The sequence below is a fragment of the Brassica napus genome, chromosome C3 (genome assembly GCF_020379485.1).
Source record: "Brassica napus cultivar Da-Ae chromosome C3, Da-Ae, whole genome shotgun sequence".
NCBI lineage: Eukaryota > Viridiplantae > Streptophyta > Magnoliopsida > Brassicales > Brassicaceae > Brassica > Brassica napus.
Window position 1 is genome coordinate 6,654,103 of NC_063446.1, and position 19,133 is coordinate 6,673,235.

General features: G+C 38.2%; 1 protein-coding gene and 1 long non-coding RNA gene across 2 annotated transcripts; one reads left to right on the forward strand and one right to left on the reverse strand.

The window, feature by feature from the left end:
- Positions 1-6,652: 6,652 nt before the first annotated feature.
- Positions 6,653-8,870, reverse strand: LOC125584186. Its single transcript, XR_007321178.1, has 3 exons — positions 8,118-8,870; positions 7,942-8,035; positions 6,653-7,109 (listed from the first exon to the last, which is right to left on the reverse strand). It is a non-coding gene; the product is annotated as an uncharacterized LOC125584186 (long non-coding RNA).
- Positions 8,871-9,966: 1,096 nt separating this feature from the next.
- LOC106385203 (protein GLUTAMINE DUMPER 3-like) lies at positions 9,967-10,833 on the forward strand. The gene has a single exon (XM_013825148.3). The coding sequence runs from the start codon at positions 10,042-10,044 to the stop codon at positions 10,480-10,482; it is 441 nt and encodes a 146-aa protein (XP_013680602.1). The 5' UTR covers positions 9,967-10,041; the 3' UTR covers positions 10,483-10,833.
- Positions 10,834-19,133: the final 8,300 nt, after the last annotated feature.

Genomic DNA, 19,133 nt, shown 5'->3' on the forward strand with positions numbered 1-19,133 from the left:
CTATTAATAAATCGTTTATGTACTATGATCGGTTTTATGAAATTCTTCCATACGAAACAAACATAAATGAATTATACTCAGTCGAGTCAATTCGAAAATGTTATTTTTTTATTTGCTAATTTCGATCCTATTTTAGTATGATCTTGTGAAGTAGACTAAATTAAAATTTTTACTTTGAACTTCTCTGTTTACTTTTTTTACTGCTGTATTAATTGTCTTGAAAAATTCAATTCAAACCGTAATATAAATCAATCCAAATAGAACTATTTATGGTTCGAGTACAAATTTTCATGAACCAACCATAAGAAAACAGAAGAATAAAATACTAACTCTAATGAAAAAACGAGATATGGAAATGGGATAAGGCAAGAAAAATACGTGCCGACTACAAAGAAACTAGACTAGAAATCTAAATTGATTACTTGAATATAACTCTTACTTGCATGGGTTCGTGTCTTGATGCTTCATATTACGACGTAAATTTTTAAAGAAAAACAAATATTACGATGCAAAAATGGAAAAATAAGTTTTTAGTTGCGGTGAAGAACTGAACACAAGATAGGGTTTTCTCTGAATAATCTTATTTTGCTTAGAACAATTTAGATACCAATGTTAACGATAAGATTCACAGCTGTAAAAGTGATTCAACCAGCTGGTATTGCTACCAACAGATCAAATCTATTTCGGAGTTCCATTGTCTTCTTCTCCGTACACCTCTTTTGTCCTGCTGCTTTCTGAAGACCAGATGACCGTTGGCTGACTTGTTTAGAGGCTTCAACTTCTGTTTTGTTATCAACTTGAGCCTCTGGGTGTGTTGGGCTTACATTCCCCTCAAACTTGAGGTGGGGGCAACACCAACGCCAAGTTTGCCTCTAAGCTCATTGTACTGACGTCGAGGTAGAGACTTTGTAAAAATGTCAGCCAATTGTTTCTCTGCCGGAATGTATTGTGTCTCAATAAGGCCTAACGCCACTTGCTCCCGAATGTAGTGATAGTCGGTGTCGAAGTGTTTCGATCTTGAGTGTAGAGCTGGGTTGGCGCTTAGATACACCGCTGAGAGGTTGTCGCAGAACAGCATCGTCGTCTGAGTTTGAGGTAGCTGGAAATCTCTGAGTAAGGACGAGAGCCAAGTTATCTCTTGAGCCGTCGAACAGAGTGCTTTGTATTCCGCCTCCGTTGACAATCTAGACACCATTTGCTGTATTTTGGTAGAACAAGAGATAACGTTAGGTCCAAGTAAGGTACACGGGCATGTGGTTGACCTTCTCGTCTCTTTACAGCCCGCCCAATCACTATTACAGTACCCTGATAAGACCAAACCTTCATTCTTCTTGATATGCAGACCATACTCCAACGTTCCTTTAATATAACGGAGGATTCGTTTGCAGTAAACTGAAATTCGAAGCTGTAGGAGCATGCATCCTTTGACAGACTAGATTTACCGCAAACTAAATATCTGGTCTCGTTATTGTTAGGTACTGCAGCTTGCCGGTGAGACTTCTGTAATACGTAGGTTCAGGAAATAGTGAGGACGCATTATCCTCAATTCTCACTGGCAAGGAGGTTGGCATTGGGTTACAGTCTGCCATCATAGCTTGATGAAGTATATCCTGCGCATACTCCTGTTGATGTAAGAAAATACCATCAGTGTAGGCCTGCATTTGAATCCCAAGAAAATGACTTGGTTCTCCCAAATCCCTCATAGCAAACCTCATGTTCAAAGCTTGAAGTAGATTGTCTAGTAGCTCATCGTCACTACCAGATAGTAGTATGTCATCTACATACAGAAGCAGAACTAAACTCTTGCCTTGCTTGTGATAAGTGAATAAAGAAGGATCAGACCTACTGCAGGAGAACCCAAACTCTATGAGGAAGCCACTGAAAGTGTCAAACCAGGCCCTAGGCGCTTGCTTAAGACCATACAACGCCTTAGTTAAACGACATACATGATTCGGTCTTGCTTCATCAACAAACCCATCAGGCTGGTACATATAACCTGGCTCTGATACCATGTGAAGAACTGAACACAAGATAGGGTTTTCTTTGAATAATCTTATTTTGCTTACTTGAAACCAATGACTTACATCACACACTTATAGTGTTCATCAGAACAATCTAGATACCAATGTTAACGATAAGATTCACAGATGTAAAGGTGATTCAACCAGCTGGTATTGCTACCAACGGATCAAATCTATTTCAGAGCTCCATTGTCTTCTTCTCCGTACACCTCTTTTGTCCTGCTGCTTTCTGAAGACCAGATGACCGTTGGCTGACTTGTTCAAAGGCCTCAACTTCTGTTTTGTTATCAGCTTAGGCCTCTGAGTGTGTTGGGCTACAGTTGCAAGCTACGCCATAAACGCATAGACCATAGCTTGTATATATATATATATATTTTTTTTTTTTTTTTTTTGAAACTCTAGCTTGTATATGTTATCAGCCTCAATATGAACTGAGCATGCCTGGCTAAGTGTCTGAGCTTCTTAGCAAGAAAAATGGAACTTTCTCCCTATATTGGCTTATTCAAAAATCGTTACAAAATTTTCAATGAAAATGTTAGAGTGACCAAGCTACTAAGATTCAACCACGGAATTTTCTAGTTAACGCTTTCGATTCCTTCACGCTTATTGAATCTCAAACAATCTTCCTATAGAGAAAAAAAATGACGACATATACTGATAATTTTAGATATATTACTAATTAAAAACAGGAAATAAAAATTTAAACCTAGCTTTAATTCGGCTTCGATTTTATTATTTGTTTCTCTCTTTAATTATTATTTTTGTTTGTATATCCCTATTTCTTTTAGATTTCTTGTTTGTCTTAAATTTTGTTGAGTACTATTTTATTGTAGCGTGTTAAATCTGATTGGAAAAAAAAACACAAGGTTTTTATTCTATATGTCTATATAAAAATACTGGAAAATGATTTTTTTTTTTTTAAAAAAAATTAGATTTCCAAGAAGTATTATACTGTATATATATTATATGTGGGGGTCAAAATAATGTTGTTCCAAAAAGATTAAAATCAAATTATTAAGACGTGGGACTACATTTCTTGTAAGAAAACAATCAAATTATTCATGTCTCCTATAATTATTGTACTTCCATCTCACATGCTTTTCATCTTTTTTTTTTTTTTTTATCTTACCCAAAAAAAAATCTTTTGTATTTTTTATCCTAAACCATTTTATTACTCTTCAGTCTTCTTTTCTTTGCTAGCAGACTCCATATTCTTTAAATTTATTATAGTTTTTATTATTACAAATATTCTCTGCGCAAAAGCATTTCTCAGAAAGAAAAAAACGAAAAATGGAATATGGAGCTTTCTTTATCTCCAAATATAGATGTATTTTATCGTAAATGAGTCTCTCTCCTCTTCTAGAGAGAGTTCTCTCTCAAACAATCTTTATCTCTTATCTTCAAAAAAATCTTTCAGAGAGATTAGATCTTGTCTTGAAAGTGAGAGAAACCGTCGGGTTTTTTGGTTTCCGGTTTCGATTTTATCCAACCGGCTCTGACTCCGGCGTTCTCGCCTTCTTCTCCGGCGATGGACGGCCGGCTTTGTTTCCGGGAGGTGATGGCTCCTTCAAGCATCGCTATCGCCGGCTAAAGTCCGGGTTTTTTCCCGGCTCCGTTCGATCTACGACTATGTTCTTCTCTGTCTCACTGCCTCTCCTTCTCAAGCTTTGATGGGTATCGGTCATGCATGATACTCGGAGTTGTAGGATCGATTGTAGGTGGTTGATGCTTTTCGTCGATTCGTAGATCCGCCAGGTTGATCTCCGATGAACGGAGATCTGTAAGCAAAAGCGTGGTGAGTGTGGTGGTGTTTCCCGGATGAGATCTCGATTGGTCGATGGAAGCTCTCTGTGGAAGGGTTAAGAGATGAGCGTTGTGTTTCCGATTCCGGTGTTTGCGGTGAAACGTCGGCGAGTGAAACCGGCGTTGGCTTCTCGGAACGGCGATGACGTGTGAAGGGTAGAGTAACGCGTGTTTCCTCGCAGTTGAGGTTGCAACACGTGATCTTGCCTCGCTATTTCTCCAACACGTGGATCGCGAGGTGTTCGTGGGCTGGGGTTTTTAGTCCTTTGGGCTTCTGAGTGTATTAATTGTAGCCCGTTTTGGATAGACGATTGGGCTTGAATCCAATGTTAGTCCTTTTGTTTTACCTTTTTTTGGATTTTATATTTTTTTGGTTCTGGGCTTTAGTCCTTTTTTGATATTAATAGATGGAAAAAAAAAGGATGTATTTTATCGTACAGTTACTAACTTACTACCATTAAATTAATTAAGAAACTTGTGTATTCCCAAGTTATTTTTCTATATTATCCACAATTCAAAGTTCAGACGTGTCTCTTTAATAGAGTCCATATGTAGATTCATGCATTAACACAATTAATATAGGCGAATACTGATTACTAAACTCATGTTAGGGAATAGATACGAGCCACATAATTCTTTATTAGTTTTATACTCCTGTTTTAATTATTGTTATACTTAGGAATTAGCATGCTCCTAATTACTGTTAATATGATTTGGGATAATTAGTACACCCATCGGATCCTAATCCATGGGCTTTACTTTAGAGAATCCATGTATATAAAAATAGTAGTGACAACGAGAGTTTAACTTAATCGCAATAGATTAATGAAAGAGTGGGATTTGGTTGGACTCTTTTTCAGAACATTGTTTACTTTGGAAGCTTTTAATATATAAATGTTCGCTTCTATATTCAATTATAGATCGTAGAAGATTATTAACAGAATATAATAAGTGGACTCACCAAATAACCATTATATCTGTATCAGTAATGGTAAAATAAAAATAAAAAAAGTGTGGAAATGAGGACGTAACGTAAGCGACTGGAATAGACAGAAAAAAGAAAAACGCAAGTGATTGGAAATGATGGAATTATCTCGTGTCCTTGACGTTTACCTCTGAGTGGAAGCTGACGCTGAGAAATGGGCCCTTACTATCAATTATTTATTCAAATATTTCCAACAAATCATTATTCAATTACATATCTATCATACGAATAGTACGAAACTTCGTTAGACGACAAGAACAAACACAACAAATATTCCGCAGAAATTCTTTCTTTCATTGCCAGGATTTTAATATAACAAATAAAATAATACATATATCACATACTATATATTTTTGAAATGTAAACAGCTAAATTACCATAATAGGGAAGGATTTGCTAATAGTAAAATAAAAGCGATAAAATAATGTGCAGGGAATAGCTTGTAGATTTTCTCAAGCAAGCGCCGATCGAGTTTGGGGGATCAAATGTTTAGTGGTGTTCACATGGTTTATGTTATATGTGGGAAGGGAAGTTAACTCCCGGCAAAATATAGAAAGAAAAAGAAGGTCGCGCGTCTACTACTTATCATTTAAATGATTTACTTTGAACGATTTGATTTTAAAAATGATACTGAACTTACTAATAGTGTACTGGTCTATATAGTTTGTTGTTTAACTTAATTCTGAACAGCATTTTAGTAAACAAATATGCATGAATGATTCTCCAATATCTTAAAACGAGTTGCGTACAATTTTGAACGCTAGCTTTTTAACAATTGAAACAAACTGATGGATAAAAGAATATGAACACCATCAAGAGTGAGTTGTGTTGTTTTCAGTGATTCTAATCGTTTTCTCGATGTGTCTGACTAAACAGAAAAAAAGAGCATATGATAGGAACTTGACCAAGTAAAGTTTGATCCAAATAGACTGGGTGCAAAAATGTGAGGGACCCTTTTAGTTATCTCATGTATATTTTACAAGGTATATATCTTTAGCATTGATGAGATAATTGAGGCCTCAGGGATATGGTTTGGTACGTTGTTTCCAGCTTTTTCGTTGAGGGGGTTCCACTTTTCCTTTTAAAAATTTATATATTTTCTTTTTGTATTCTTCTAATATTTACATTCAGATCATTTTAAAACGTAAAAGTTGGAATGTTTCTCGTTACTGCGGTGATATGCATAGTGCTCATAAAATCGACAGTGATCATTTGTTAAAGCATATTATGGTTGTTGGTTACCACTTATTTGTTGCCAAAAAAAAAAAAAAGGTTACCACTTATCTTGGTGGTTTTGCCATGAATAATGAATTCTCTTATATCTTCAATTTTTGAAATATTTTTTATCTTCCACATGATTTATGATAATAAAACATAGAAAAGAAAAATGGATGATTATCAAGTTAAGTAATTAATAGATTCAGTTTTCTTTTAGCTCGGTTTGAACTCATGTTCGTGGACATACAAATATATTTTACCGAGATTAAATTTCAGTTTCCAAATCACTTTTTTTTGTTAGATTATAGACGGATTGTTCTTTGGTCTAATTTTTCTAAATTAAATTGACTTGGGTGTGAAGTAAATAATTTTAGATTCTCAGGTCATAATAATTGAAGAAAATATTTTGATTCTTATTTTTTGTTATGTTGCTATTTATTAGGATACATGTAAAAAAATCGATTAAAATACATCTGATAACTAACTCTACAAAAAAAAAAAAAAAAACCGTTGTGAATGTTAGTCTTTAATCCCTTGCTTTCCGAGTTTCCATGTCCCATACGTATTCGCTTGTTTGTTTGTTTTCTTCTTTTTTTGTTTTTCTTTAGAATCACCCATATGTTACGTATAAAGTTCATAGATTAAAATCCAATGTCTCCGAGAGCTGAAGTATGTATGCTATAGTCTTTTTAGTTGTTTTAGGTAACGCTCGCTTTATTTGTTTGGCGTTAACGGCTACAACGTTTGCGGCCATCCCTTCACGTTTGCATCGCTCACCTAATTTTAGCTACTTTAAAGGAACCGTTTACGGTCAGTCTCTTGTCCTTGTCTATTTCCCCTAAAAGGCCTCTAAACCATCTCTTCATCAATTTCATGACTCGTGTTTCGCGTTTTACTTCTCTTCTGTGAATTAGAAGAACAGACTTATTAATCAATTAGATGTTCTTAATGTAACACCCCGAACCAGCGTAGCTGAAATGGTCGGCGATATCATGACACTTGTCTCCAGCCACAAGACCGAAACAATGTGTCTTTAGGATCCCAGGACGTCTTAGACAAAAATCCACCAATATGAGCCGAACCTGAAATGAAAAGGGAAGAAGGAGGGGTGAGCATTTCGACAAAAGCTCAGTGAGGGAAGCTCTAGGAGCCCCGAAATCAATCACCCGACAATCAACACACAACATAGCATAAGCATCTAACTTTAACATTCAGTAAATCAAAAGCAATCAACAAGAAACGAGGATAAACCCCGGCGGTGCCAACAATGAGACCACGCCGCCTAAATCGGTACCCGCGTTCCTCATGTTGTCGCGCGAGAACTTTCATGTTGCGTTGTCTCCACGACATCCCGCTGTCTCACGCCTTCACGCAATCAAGTTACCGACACCGGTTCACGCTTGATCCGCCACCATGTTCATACGTTCCACGTTGTTTCCACGACATCACGCTTCTACGTTACTTTATTTACAGGCACGCCGCATGCCCGCTCCGGCGATGAATCATGCCAACTCAAACGATTGCCACATGACCCAACAAGAAACGATATAATGCCCGAGACATACATATATGTCATTCCACCACGTTACACCGGCACACATAGGCCTTAAAGCCTTTCTCTAACTCATTTACATCTCCCAATTATAAAGATATCATCCTCTTATATAATAACCCCAATCAATACAATCATCACATTCAATCCTCAAACATCATTCAACCATATTTTAACAACCTTAGCAATAGATCTATGTTTTTCACACATCAAGCATCAAGATATTTATATATATCATATGTATAGTTATTTATATTAGTAGATCTATAGAAAGTAACAAGTAAGGATGAATGATCAACCTAGACACTTCTACCATGATGAGATAATGATAGAAGGAGATAGAGATTGCAACAAGCCCTCACCTTGGCCTTAGATCTGAGAATGGAAAAGAGAGTAGAACCAGATCTGAAGCTTATAGCTTTCCACGAACCAGATCTACAACAAAAAGGATTGGTGCTACCACCAAAGAATATGGGATGAGAGATCCAACATAAAAGAGAACAAAGAGATGGAGGAAACGAGAACTAGGGTTCCTTACCTCACCAGCGACAAGATCTAGAAAGAAGACAAGGAGAGATCTGGACATAGAATTGGATCGGTTCATCGGGGATCTCCAACGGCTTGGCTCCAGCCTTCAGCAAACGGCGAACACCAAGGGGAGAGAGAGAAAGAGAGAGACAGAGACGCAGGCGAGAGAGAGAGACGCAGGCGAGAGAGAACGAGAGAGAAGAAAAGAGAAACCTTGACGGCTAGGGTTTTCAGATCTCTCTGGAACTTTGCAAAGTTTCGCTCTGATTTCTAATGGGAGAGAAGAGAATGAGGAGGCTCATTTTTATAAGAAAAGAAGAGGAAACCTTAGGGTTTACTACACGGGCCAGAAAAGAAGGATAAAAGCTAATGGGCTTTGGTCTAAATCAAGTTAATAATCAAGAAAAATAAAACCATTTCGGTTTGGGAGAACAGAAATGTGACACTTAAACTGCTTAACACTGAGACTATTAATACTATAGAATAGCATAACTGCTAGCTAGTACTAAGAAGATATTATCATATAAGTCTTGCAATATTTTAATCGAGGGTGTTTGAGTGGATTAGACACTATGAAAATGGTTATTAGTTATCCAAAACAGTGTTTAGCGTCACATTAATGATTTACTTATATTATAATTACAGTGTTTATCTTCAAAGTATGATTGAATCGAATATATTTTTCGAAACCATCCACTGATTAAGCTTTAATGTAGTAACATATACTTTTAAGAAACACACCACCTTATTTGGGTCCCAACTGATCACCTAACCAATACACCACCTTTGTTTGGGTCACATACACTAGACGTCTCGGCGTCTCCCTATATGTATATACAGATGCATGCTTAACCTTAATTATACGCATAAAATTAGAAACTCGTTATAATATTTGGCTTTCACATGGATAATCATTATTGATACGAATGTAAATATAAATTGTTGATGTAAAATTCTGAGTAAAACATTTGATCGTAATAATTTGATTTATAATATTTATTGTAACTCAGCTCTAATATTACATGTCACCAATAGAAACTATAATGTGAGTTATGTTTATGTAGGCGATTTTAGAAACTGTAGAATTAGTTGCAGGTTGAAAAAAGCTGCAATAATTTTAAATCTTTGCAACCGCAAAAATCACAATACAAGAAAAATTCTAGTCGATTAAAGCGTTTGCTGATGCATCAATTTGAATAGCACAATTTATTTTCTATAAGTTTTAGAAATCAAAGAAAAATGAGTTGATGTGCTTTTTTAGTTACGAATTCACATCAGATTAATTAGTTCCATTTGGATACATTACCAATTCTTAGAAAACGGTACAAAATTAAGTACAAATCATAGTTATATATTAACGTCACGACTCCCCACACAATCATCATTAAAGATAATTTGATTTATCAATAAACATAAACTGAATTTGTTGTTTTGGGAAAATATCGTATATAGCATATAAAAATTATTACAAAATATATACAAAGGGAATAATTCCAAAATTACATTTATTAAAAGATAACATAGTCAAATTATTTAAACCCTAAATTTTACCATAATTTCACCCGCTAAATAGTAAATCATAAATAAATAAAAAAATTTAAAATTACTTTGAACTCTTAATAAATACTATTTAGGAAAAATTCTTTGTATACTATCTTTATAAAAATATGTTTCATTGCTATCCTATGCTATTTCTCTTGTTATTTATTTTTATAATATACAGAAGATTAGTAGTAAAAATTAACCAAAAAGGATCTCATACGAAATAAAATAAAATGAATTATATTATACGTCACACGCAATCCACAACGTTAATTCGCTTGCTCTCTTCTATAAATCCCATCGTCACACTTCTCCTCCTCTCACCAAAACATTTTCTATTAAAAAAAAAAAAAACTCAAACCCACTTTTTTCTCTGTCTAAGTTCTAAGAAAATGGAAGGAAGACAATATTACCCTCCAAGAGAGAACGTCGACGGGAACAGAACAACCTTGGGAGGACCTCACTCGCCGTGGCATTCACCGGTTCCTTATCTTTTCGGTGGTTTAGCGGCGATGCTTGGTCTCATAGCTTTCGCTCTTCTGATCCTCGCCTGCTCTTACTGGCGTCTATCCGGTTATCTCGACGGTCAGGAGGACCAGAGCAGGGACAGAGATCTTGAGGCCGGAGATGTGAAACCCGATAAGGCGGTGAAGGCTGTGCCTTTGCCGGAGAAGTTCTTGGTGATTATGGCCGGAGACGTGAAACCTACTTGCTTGGCGACGCCGGCTGAAAAGAGCTGTACTTGTGACGATGATGAAGATGGTGATGATGACGTGAAGGCTGGTGATCAGGTGGTGCGGCGGAGTACTGAGAGTAACGGTTCGACACATTGAGAGATAGAGTATTATCTGAAGAGAAAAAAACAGAGGCTCGTCTTAGGTGGACAGTTCTTGATAATTGTTTGTATCTGACCCGGTTGGTTCTGGTATTCGGGTCGGCTCAGAGCTTTGCATGATGAGATTTATAGTTATATAGTCTGACTCTTAAGGTGGCCAAAAAACTTAGAAAAAGAAAGAATTGGTTCTGATTTATGTTATTTAATCTCAGCTTTTGCATTAATTTGTTTAGGCTTTTTAAGTTGTAAGTTTGTAATTCATCAGTTTTGTTCCATTTCTTAGTTATAATGGAAAAATATCGGAAAATTGTAAATTTCAGAGACTTTGAATGGATTTATGATTTTTAAACTTAAAATGTAAATAGAATTTCCAATACTATATAATTATAATTGTAATGTTTTTTAAGAAAAAAAGAATTATAATTGTGATGTTATGGTCAGGACTCAGGACCAGTTCATGTTTTCTCGTGGGGTTAATGTGACAAGTGGTTTGGAAGAGTCTTCAGGATAGAAAATTGAAGCCAGCACCAAAGGCACGTGCCTTCACATATGCAGAACATAGTCTGATTTTAATTAGGTGTGTCTCTGATGCGGCGAGGTGAAGCAGTAGTTTCAATCAATGGTTAGTGTGTAATTTTATTTCCTTTTTGCATAATCTCTTCTGTAAATAATAAGGAATATTTATAAGGGGTGTTCAAAACAAAAAAGAAAGGAATATTTACAAGTTTGAAGAATGACATTAACATCTTTAGGGTTGTTTCTTTTTTCATATGCTATCTTATCTTTTTGTAGGCCTAAGCTAGGTTTCTACTTTCTATTACTTCGAAGCTATGCCTTCTTCAAATATACATTCATCCACATTTTCAAATCATGCTATTAATATGGATTACCAAACTATTATTGTGAATTATACATTATGTTTATAAATTAAATTTTATGAATAACCGACAAACTTCTGTTGCCAAATAGCGGTTATATCCTCTTTAGTTGCATATTTTAAATTTTTTGTTTTTAAGTAAAACATGGATTATTTTATCAAATTTATTTCTACGGCCCACATCTCGGCAAGCTATTCGGCTTAAATCCGGATAGGACATATGTTGAGTGAGACCCGATGTTAGAGCATGATTAATGGGGGATTCTTAGGGTGAGGTTTTTAACGAAATATAAGAAACCGTTTCTTAACTTTTAAGTAAAAAATTTAAGAACTGGTTCTTAAATAAGATATTAAAGAACCGGTTCTTTAACTTTTTTAATTAAAAATTAAGAGTTGATTTCTTATATTCCGCTAAGAACCCACTCTAAGAACCCCCGTTAATCATGCTTAGATGTTAAAAAAATTCTGAATCATCTTGTAAAATACCTTCCAACTATTTGGTATCTATGCCGTAAAAGAAGTTGGCTCGTATTGGTGGGCTTCATTTAGGCCAATTATCGTTATATTCACTTTGTGTGCATATAAACGGTATGCCTTCCAAAAGGGTCTACAGTCTCAAGTCCAGAGAGAGATACGTACAATGAGGCTTCTAAACCATCCCAACAATCGTGCAGATACACGAGGTTTGTATCCCTCTCTCTCTGTCTCCTCAAACTATATACAGTTTTCTTGTTTTTTGATTCTCGAAATTTAAACTTCAGGTGATTGAAATTTAAACTTCAGGTGATTAAAATTTGAAGTAAGATGGCTGGATCACTAAGAGCATCATTCGCTAAGCACCACTAAGTAAATGTGGAGACTTCATAATTTTTCGAATGGCATACTGATTTGTTGATGTTTGCTTTTCCGTGTTTGGAACATCTTTAAAATTTGGCAATGCTTCATAATTGATTTATTGATACTAACAAATGTGATTCAAAATTTACAAATTTCATATAACTCATTGCTTAGCTAATATTAACTATATAATTTTCTTTAACTATAATTTTGTTAACATAACATAAATTTACTTATAAAATAATTTTTTGTTAAAATATCAGCGGGTTAGCGACCCTAGTTCTCTATAAAGTAAATCAAATCTCTTTTTTTTATAGGGTTTAGTAAAGACACAAAGCTTCTGTCCCAAGCAAGCATCGATATCTATACGATGAAACCGTTCTATATCCCTCTCGATCTCCAGATCAATATACTCTTAGGGTTGCCTTTAAAAACTCTATTGAGATTTCGATGCGTCTCCAAGCTTTGGTCATCTATCATCACTAGCCGAGATTTCAGAAACATGCACTTGAATATCACAGCTCCCCCTCGTCTCCTCATTGTTTTTGCTGATTTTTACGGAGAAAAGATTCTGGTAGCCTCGACGCCTAACCCAAACGCACCTTCACACTCTTCTTCTTCGAACAAAGATCTGATAATAGTCAAAACTGAAGGCAAAAAGGTGTATAACGCATGTCAGGGCTTGATCTGCATCGGGGCCGGTTTCAAGGACGTTGGAATTTGTAACCCTAGCAAAAATAGGCAGTGTTCCAAAAAAAAAAGAAAAAGCAAAAAAAGGCAAGTCCATACTTTTCCCTATTTCCGATTCAAATATATTCCACAAAATTTTCCACGCCCCATGTATATGTTGGGGTACGATCCTGTTGAAGATCAATACAAAGTGCTTGCCCTTGATGTTTGGCGTTCGAGATTGGAGCACAAGGTTGCGGTATTGGGATCAGGAAGAAACTTGGAGAGAGGCTCCATGTGTAGCATATCCCCACGTTGTTTGTACAAGGGGTTTGTATATGAACGGAACCATATACTACGGGGCTTATCATACTGATTCCCCGCATGATCCTATAATTCCAAAAAAACAAAATCTATAATTGGGAGATTTGATGTTAGGCTTGAAACGTTCACCATCATCAAAGTACCAAGCAGACTTGTACCGACGGGTTATCATAGTATGTGGCTTGCTGAACCTCGTGAGAGTAGTCTTACGAATAAAACTGTAACATCTCGAGTTGTAATATGTGAAAAGGCTTAAGAAAATTGATTTGGCTACATATGTCACCAAAGTTGACTTACCTTTTTCGTCACACATCCGTTTAGAACTCCAGAGTTAAGCGTGCTTGAGCTGGAGTAGTGGAAGGATGGGTGACATATCGGGAAGTGATTCACGATACCGTGTGAGTGAGGCCAAAGCACGAGAAAAAGTCGGGTGGTGATTGCAGGGTCAGTAAACAATGATTTCGAGCCTTGGAAAATTAACAGACCGACCGTTAGATGGGATGGGGCCCACGGGCCGAGAGAGCGGGCGTGGGTGGCCCATTAGCTGTGGGCGGTCGGGCGTTATAAGTGGTATCAGAGCTGGTTAGCCATCTCAGTTCTGACCTGAGAGGCGTCTTGAGACCTGTCGTGGGGCGCAACGAGGACGTTGCGTTCTTTGAGAGGGGGTGAATTGTAACATCTCGAGTTGTGATATGTGAAAAGGCTTAAGATAATTGATTTGGCTACCTATGTCACCAAAGTTGAATTACCTTTTCCGGAGCACATCCTGAAAGAACTCCAGAGTTAAGCGTGCTTGAGCTGGAGTAGTGGAAGGATGGGTGACCTATCGGGAAGTGATTCGCGATAGCGTGCGAGTGAGGCCAAAGCATGGGAAAAGGTCGGGTGGTGATTGCAGGGTCAGTAAACAATGATTTCAAGCCTTTAGAAAAATTAACTGACCGATCGCTGGAACGGGATGGGCCCACGGGCCGAGAGAGCGGGCGTGGGTGGCCCATTAGCCGTGGGCGGTCGGGGCGTTACAAGTTCAAGCACGCTTCCCGATAGGTCACCCATCCTTCCACTACTCCAGCTCAAGCACGCTTAACTCTGGAGTTCTAAACGGATGTGTGACGGAAAAGGTAAGTCAACTTTGGTGACATAGGTAGCCAAATCAATTTTCTTAAGCCTTTTCACATATCACAACTCGAGATGTTACAATTCACCCCCTCTCAAAGAACGCAACGTCCTCGTTGCGCCCACGACAGGTCTCAAGACGCCTCTCAGGTCAGAACTGAGATGGCTAACCAGCTCTGATACCACTTGTAACGCCCCGACCGCCCACGACTAATGGGCCACCCACGCCCGCTCTCTCGGCCCGTGGGCCCCATCCCATCTGACGGGCGGTCCGTTAATTTCTGAAGGCTCGAAATCATTGTTTACTGACCCTGCAATCACCACCCGACCTTTTCTCATGCTTTGGACTCACTCGCACGCTATCGCGAATCACTTCCCGATAGGTCACCCATCCTAGTACAACTCTCGCCCAAGCACGATTAACTTTGGAGTTCTAAATGGATGTGTGACGGAAAAGGTAAGTCAACTTTGGTGACATAGGTAGCCAAATCAATTCTCTTAAGCCTTTTCACATATCACAACTTGAGATGTTACAATTCATCCCCTCTCAAAGAACGCAACGTCCTCGTTGCGCCCCACGACAGGTCTCAAGACGCCTCTCAGGTCAGAACTGAGATGGCTAACAAGCTCTGATACCACTTATAACGCCCGACCGCCCACAGCTAATGGGCCACCCACGCCTGCTCTCTCGGCCCGTGGGCCCCATCCCATCTAACGGTCGGTCTGTCAATTTTCCAAGGTTCGAAATCATTGTTTACTGACCCTGCAATCACCACCCGACCTTTCTCCGTGTTTTGGCCTCACTCACACGGTATCGTGAATCACTTCCCGATAGGTCACTCATCCTTTCACTACTCCAGCTCAAGCACGCTTAACTCTGGAGTTCTAAACGGATGTGTGACAAAAAAGGTAAGTCAACTTTGGTGACATAGGTAGCCAAATCAATTCTCTTAAGCCTTTTCACATATCAAAACTCGGGATGTTACTATTGCAGATCAATTGGTGACAACTCATCCTGGAGGAGTGTTGTTAAAGGGTGAGGTCCTAGGTTCGAGACTCACCAACAACCTAATTATGGAGTCAGAGAGAACTCATAATGAAGGGGTTGGAGTCAGTGCCCTGCAGGGCTGTGAGCCGGATTCCGAGTGAGCGGGATGGGTTGTCACATAAAAAGTCGACTTTGGTGACATATGTAGCCAAATTGTAACATCTCGAGTTGTGATATATGAAAAGGCTTAAGAGAATTGATTTGGCTACCTATGTCACCAAAGTTGACTTACCTTTTCCGTCACACATCCGTTTAGAACTCCAGAGTTAAGCGTGCTTGAGCTGGAGTAGTGGAAGGATGGGTGACCTATCGGGAAGTGATTCACGATACCGTGTGAGTGAGGCCAAAGCACGGGGAAAGGTCGGGTGGTGATTGCAGGGTCAGTAAACAATGATTTCGAGCCTTGGAAAATTAACAGACCGACCGTTAGATGGGATGGGGCCCACGGGCCGAGAGAGCGGGCGTGGGTGGCCCATTAGCTGTGGGCGGTCGGGCGTTATAAGTGGTATCAGAGCTGGTTAGCCATCTCAGTTCTGACCTAAGAGGCGTCTTGAGACCTGTCGTGGGGCGCAACGAGGACGTTGCGTTCTTTGAGAGGGGGTGAATTGTAACATCTCGAGTTGTTATATGTGAAAAGGCTTAAGAGAATTGATTTGGCTACCTATGTCACCAAAGTTGACTTACCTTTTCCGTCACACATCCGTTTAGAACTCCAAAGTTAATCATGTTTGGGCGATAGTAGTACTAGGATGGGTGACCTATCGGGAAGTGATTCGCGATAGCGTGCAAGTGAGGCCAAAGCATGAGAAAAGGTCGGGTGGTGATTGCAGGGTCAGTAAACAATGATTTCAAGCCTTCAGAAATTAACGGACCGACCGTCAGATGGGATGGGCCCCACGGGCCGAGAGAGCGGGCGTGGGTGGCCCATTAGCCGTGGGCGGTCGGGGCGTTACAAGTGGTATCAGAGCTGGTTAGCCATCTCAGTTCTGACCTGAGAGGCCTCTTGAGACTTGTCGTGGGGTGCAACGAGGACGTTGCGTTCTTTGAGAGGGGGTGAATTGTAACATCTCGAGTTGTGATATGTGAAAAGGCTTAAGAGAATTAATTTGGCTACCTATGTCACCAAAGTTGACTTACCTTTTCCGTCACACATCCGTTTAGAACTCCAGAGTTAAGCGTGCTTGAGCTGGAGTAGTGAAAGGATGGGTGACTTATCGGGAAGTGATTCACGATACCGTGTGAGTGAGGCCAAAGCACGGGGAAATGTCGGGTGGTGATTGCATGGTCAGTAAACAATGATTTCGAACCTTGGAAAATTAACAGACCGACCGTTAGATGGGATGGGGCCCACGGGCCGAGAGAGCAGGCGTGGGTGGCTCATTAGCTGTGGGCGGTCGGCGTTATAAAAACTTTAATCAACTGAGGGTAGTTTTCGATTGTGGGTTCTAGAAGATGCTGAGAAAGAGGTTTGGTCTATGAACACTTTTGCTTTGCCTGAATCTGCTGCTGGGCTTGACTTCAAGGTCATGGAAACCTTTTCAACCGGCGAGGTTTGTCTGGTTCCGAAAGAGTTGTCTCTTCTGTATTTTCTATTACAATTTGGAGGAAAATGGCATGAGAAGTGTTACAATTGAAGGACTGCCTATGTCCGAGTTTAAGAAAGCCCAGACTCGTTCTTTTTCTAATTCTTTTTCTGTATCTGTTTCGGATCATTATGAGAACTCCATGTCCGTTGTTCAAAAAAAAAAAAAAGAGAACTCCATGTCCTTCCAAAACTGAAGTTAACTGAGGACCTTTCTTTACATATATATTTTTTTTATCTATTGAAAATTAGTTCGGTTTTGCGTTTTTAAAATCGTGGTCGAGCAGATCGTTTCAACTCTCCTGAAGATGATACAATTAATAGTTTCATGCGCTGTCTGGTGCTCTTTGTATTATTGGTATGATTCCGATTCGGTTTTAGTTTTCCGGTAAAAAAAATATATGGGGTGTAACTGGTAATCAAGTTTAGGAATGCTATGAATGCAAGGAATTAAAAAAAATGGAATGCCAACTAATGGATTGATGGAAGTTATGGAATGAAATAAATGGAAAGGATAATTGCAGAGAAATATTTTTGTAACACAAATGGTAACTTTTTAAAGGAATAGAATGGAATGGAATGGAATGAAAATAACATTTAATCTAAATTAAATAATGTTAAAAAGAAACACAAATATTATACACTAAAATAATTATAAAAGTATATGTTATATGTAATTTTCAATAAACTAAAATAAGTTAAATTTGTGTTGTCAAACTTACTTTTCCTGCACGGTTTGCTGGTGTGTCATCAGTGGATTTGTCTTTGCGGTTAAGTCGACCTCCATTTCCATCACGGTTTGTTGACGTCTCAGCATGTGACTTATCCTTACGATTTATGGCCTGTTTGTTTCTCCATCTAGATGGACCATCTGGATGGAGATGAGAGTTTTGTTTGTTTAGACACTAAAAGTGCAATTCATTCAGATGGATCATCCGGATGACTTTTGGAAATTTAGGCTTAATTTTAAAGTCCATTCAGCTGAACCAATTTGGATCATTTGAATGGAGATGGTTCATTCAAAATAGTATAATGTCTATTATACCCCTAATGTAATTCACAAATTACAAACCTAAAGATAATATCATTTTTGTCACAAACGAAAACTGACAAAACTACAAAAACACTTTTTCTCGTGCTAAAAATTACTTTTTCACTCCAAAACCCCAAAACGCATTTTCCCGCTAAAATTGCAAAAAAATGTTTTCCCGTCAAAATTGCAAAAACGTGTTTTTCCGCAAAAACTGAAAACATGTTTTCATGCTAAAATCACAAAAAAATGTTTTCACGCCAACACCCTAAAATACATTTTTCCGTCAAAACACAAAAAAACACGTTTTCCCGCCAAAGTCACAAACCGTGTTTTCCCGCCAAAATTGCAAAAACGTGTTTTCCCGCCAAAACCAAAAAATGTATTTTCCCGCCAAAACCGAAAAATCTCGTTTTCCCGCGAAAACCGTAAAAATGTGTTCCCGCCAAAAACGTGTTTTCCCGCCAAAACCGTAAAACGCATTTTCCCGCCAAAACCGCAAAAACGCGTTTTCACGTCAAAATCGCAAAAACGAGTTTTCCCGCCAAAACCGCAAAAACGCGGTTTCTAGCCAAAACCGCAAAAACGCGTGTTCCCGCCAAAAACGCGTGTTCCCGCCAAAAACGCGTTTTTCCGCCAAAACCGCAAAAACGCGTTTTCCTGCCAAAACCGCAAAAACGCGTTTTCCCGCCAAAACCGCAAAAGCATGTTTTCCCGCCAAAATCGCAAAAATGCGTTTTCCCGCCAAAATCACAAAAACGTGGTTCCCTCCAAAACCGCAAAAACGTGTTTTCTCGCCAAAAACGTGTTTTCCCGCAAAAACCGCAAAAACTTGTTTTCTCGCCAAATCCAAAAATTTGTATTTTCCCGCCAAAACCGAAAAATATCGTTTTCCCACCAGAACCGAAAAATCTTGTTTTCCGCCAAAAGAAAAAAAAATGTGTTTTCTCGCTAAAACCGAAAAAACTTGTTTTCCCGCCCAAACCGCAAAAAGAAAACTCGTTAATTTTGAAATAATTCTAATGTAAATATATTAAACTAAATAATTAAATGTAATATAGTTAAAATTAATATTAAACATATGATTAAATCAACACAAAGATATTTTGGTAATTTCTTTACTAAACTCATTTGAATGGAAATGAAAATAAAGAAACAAACATAAGATC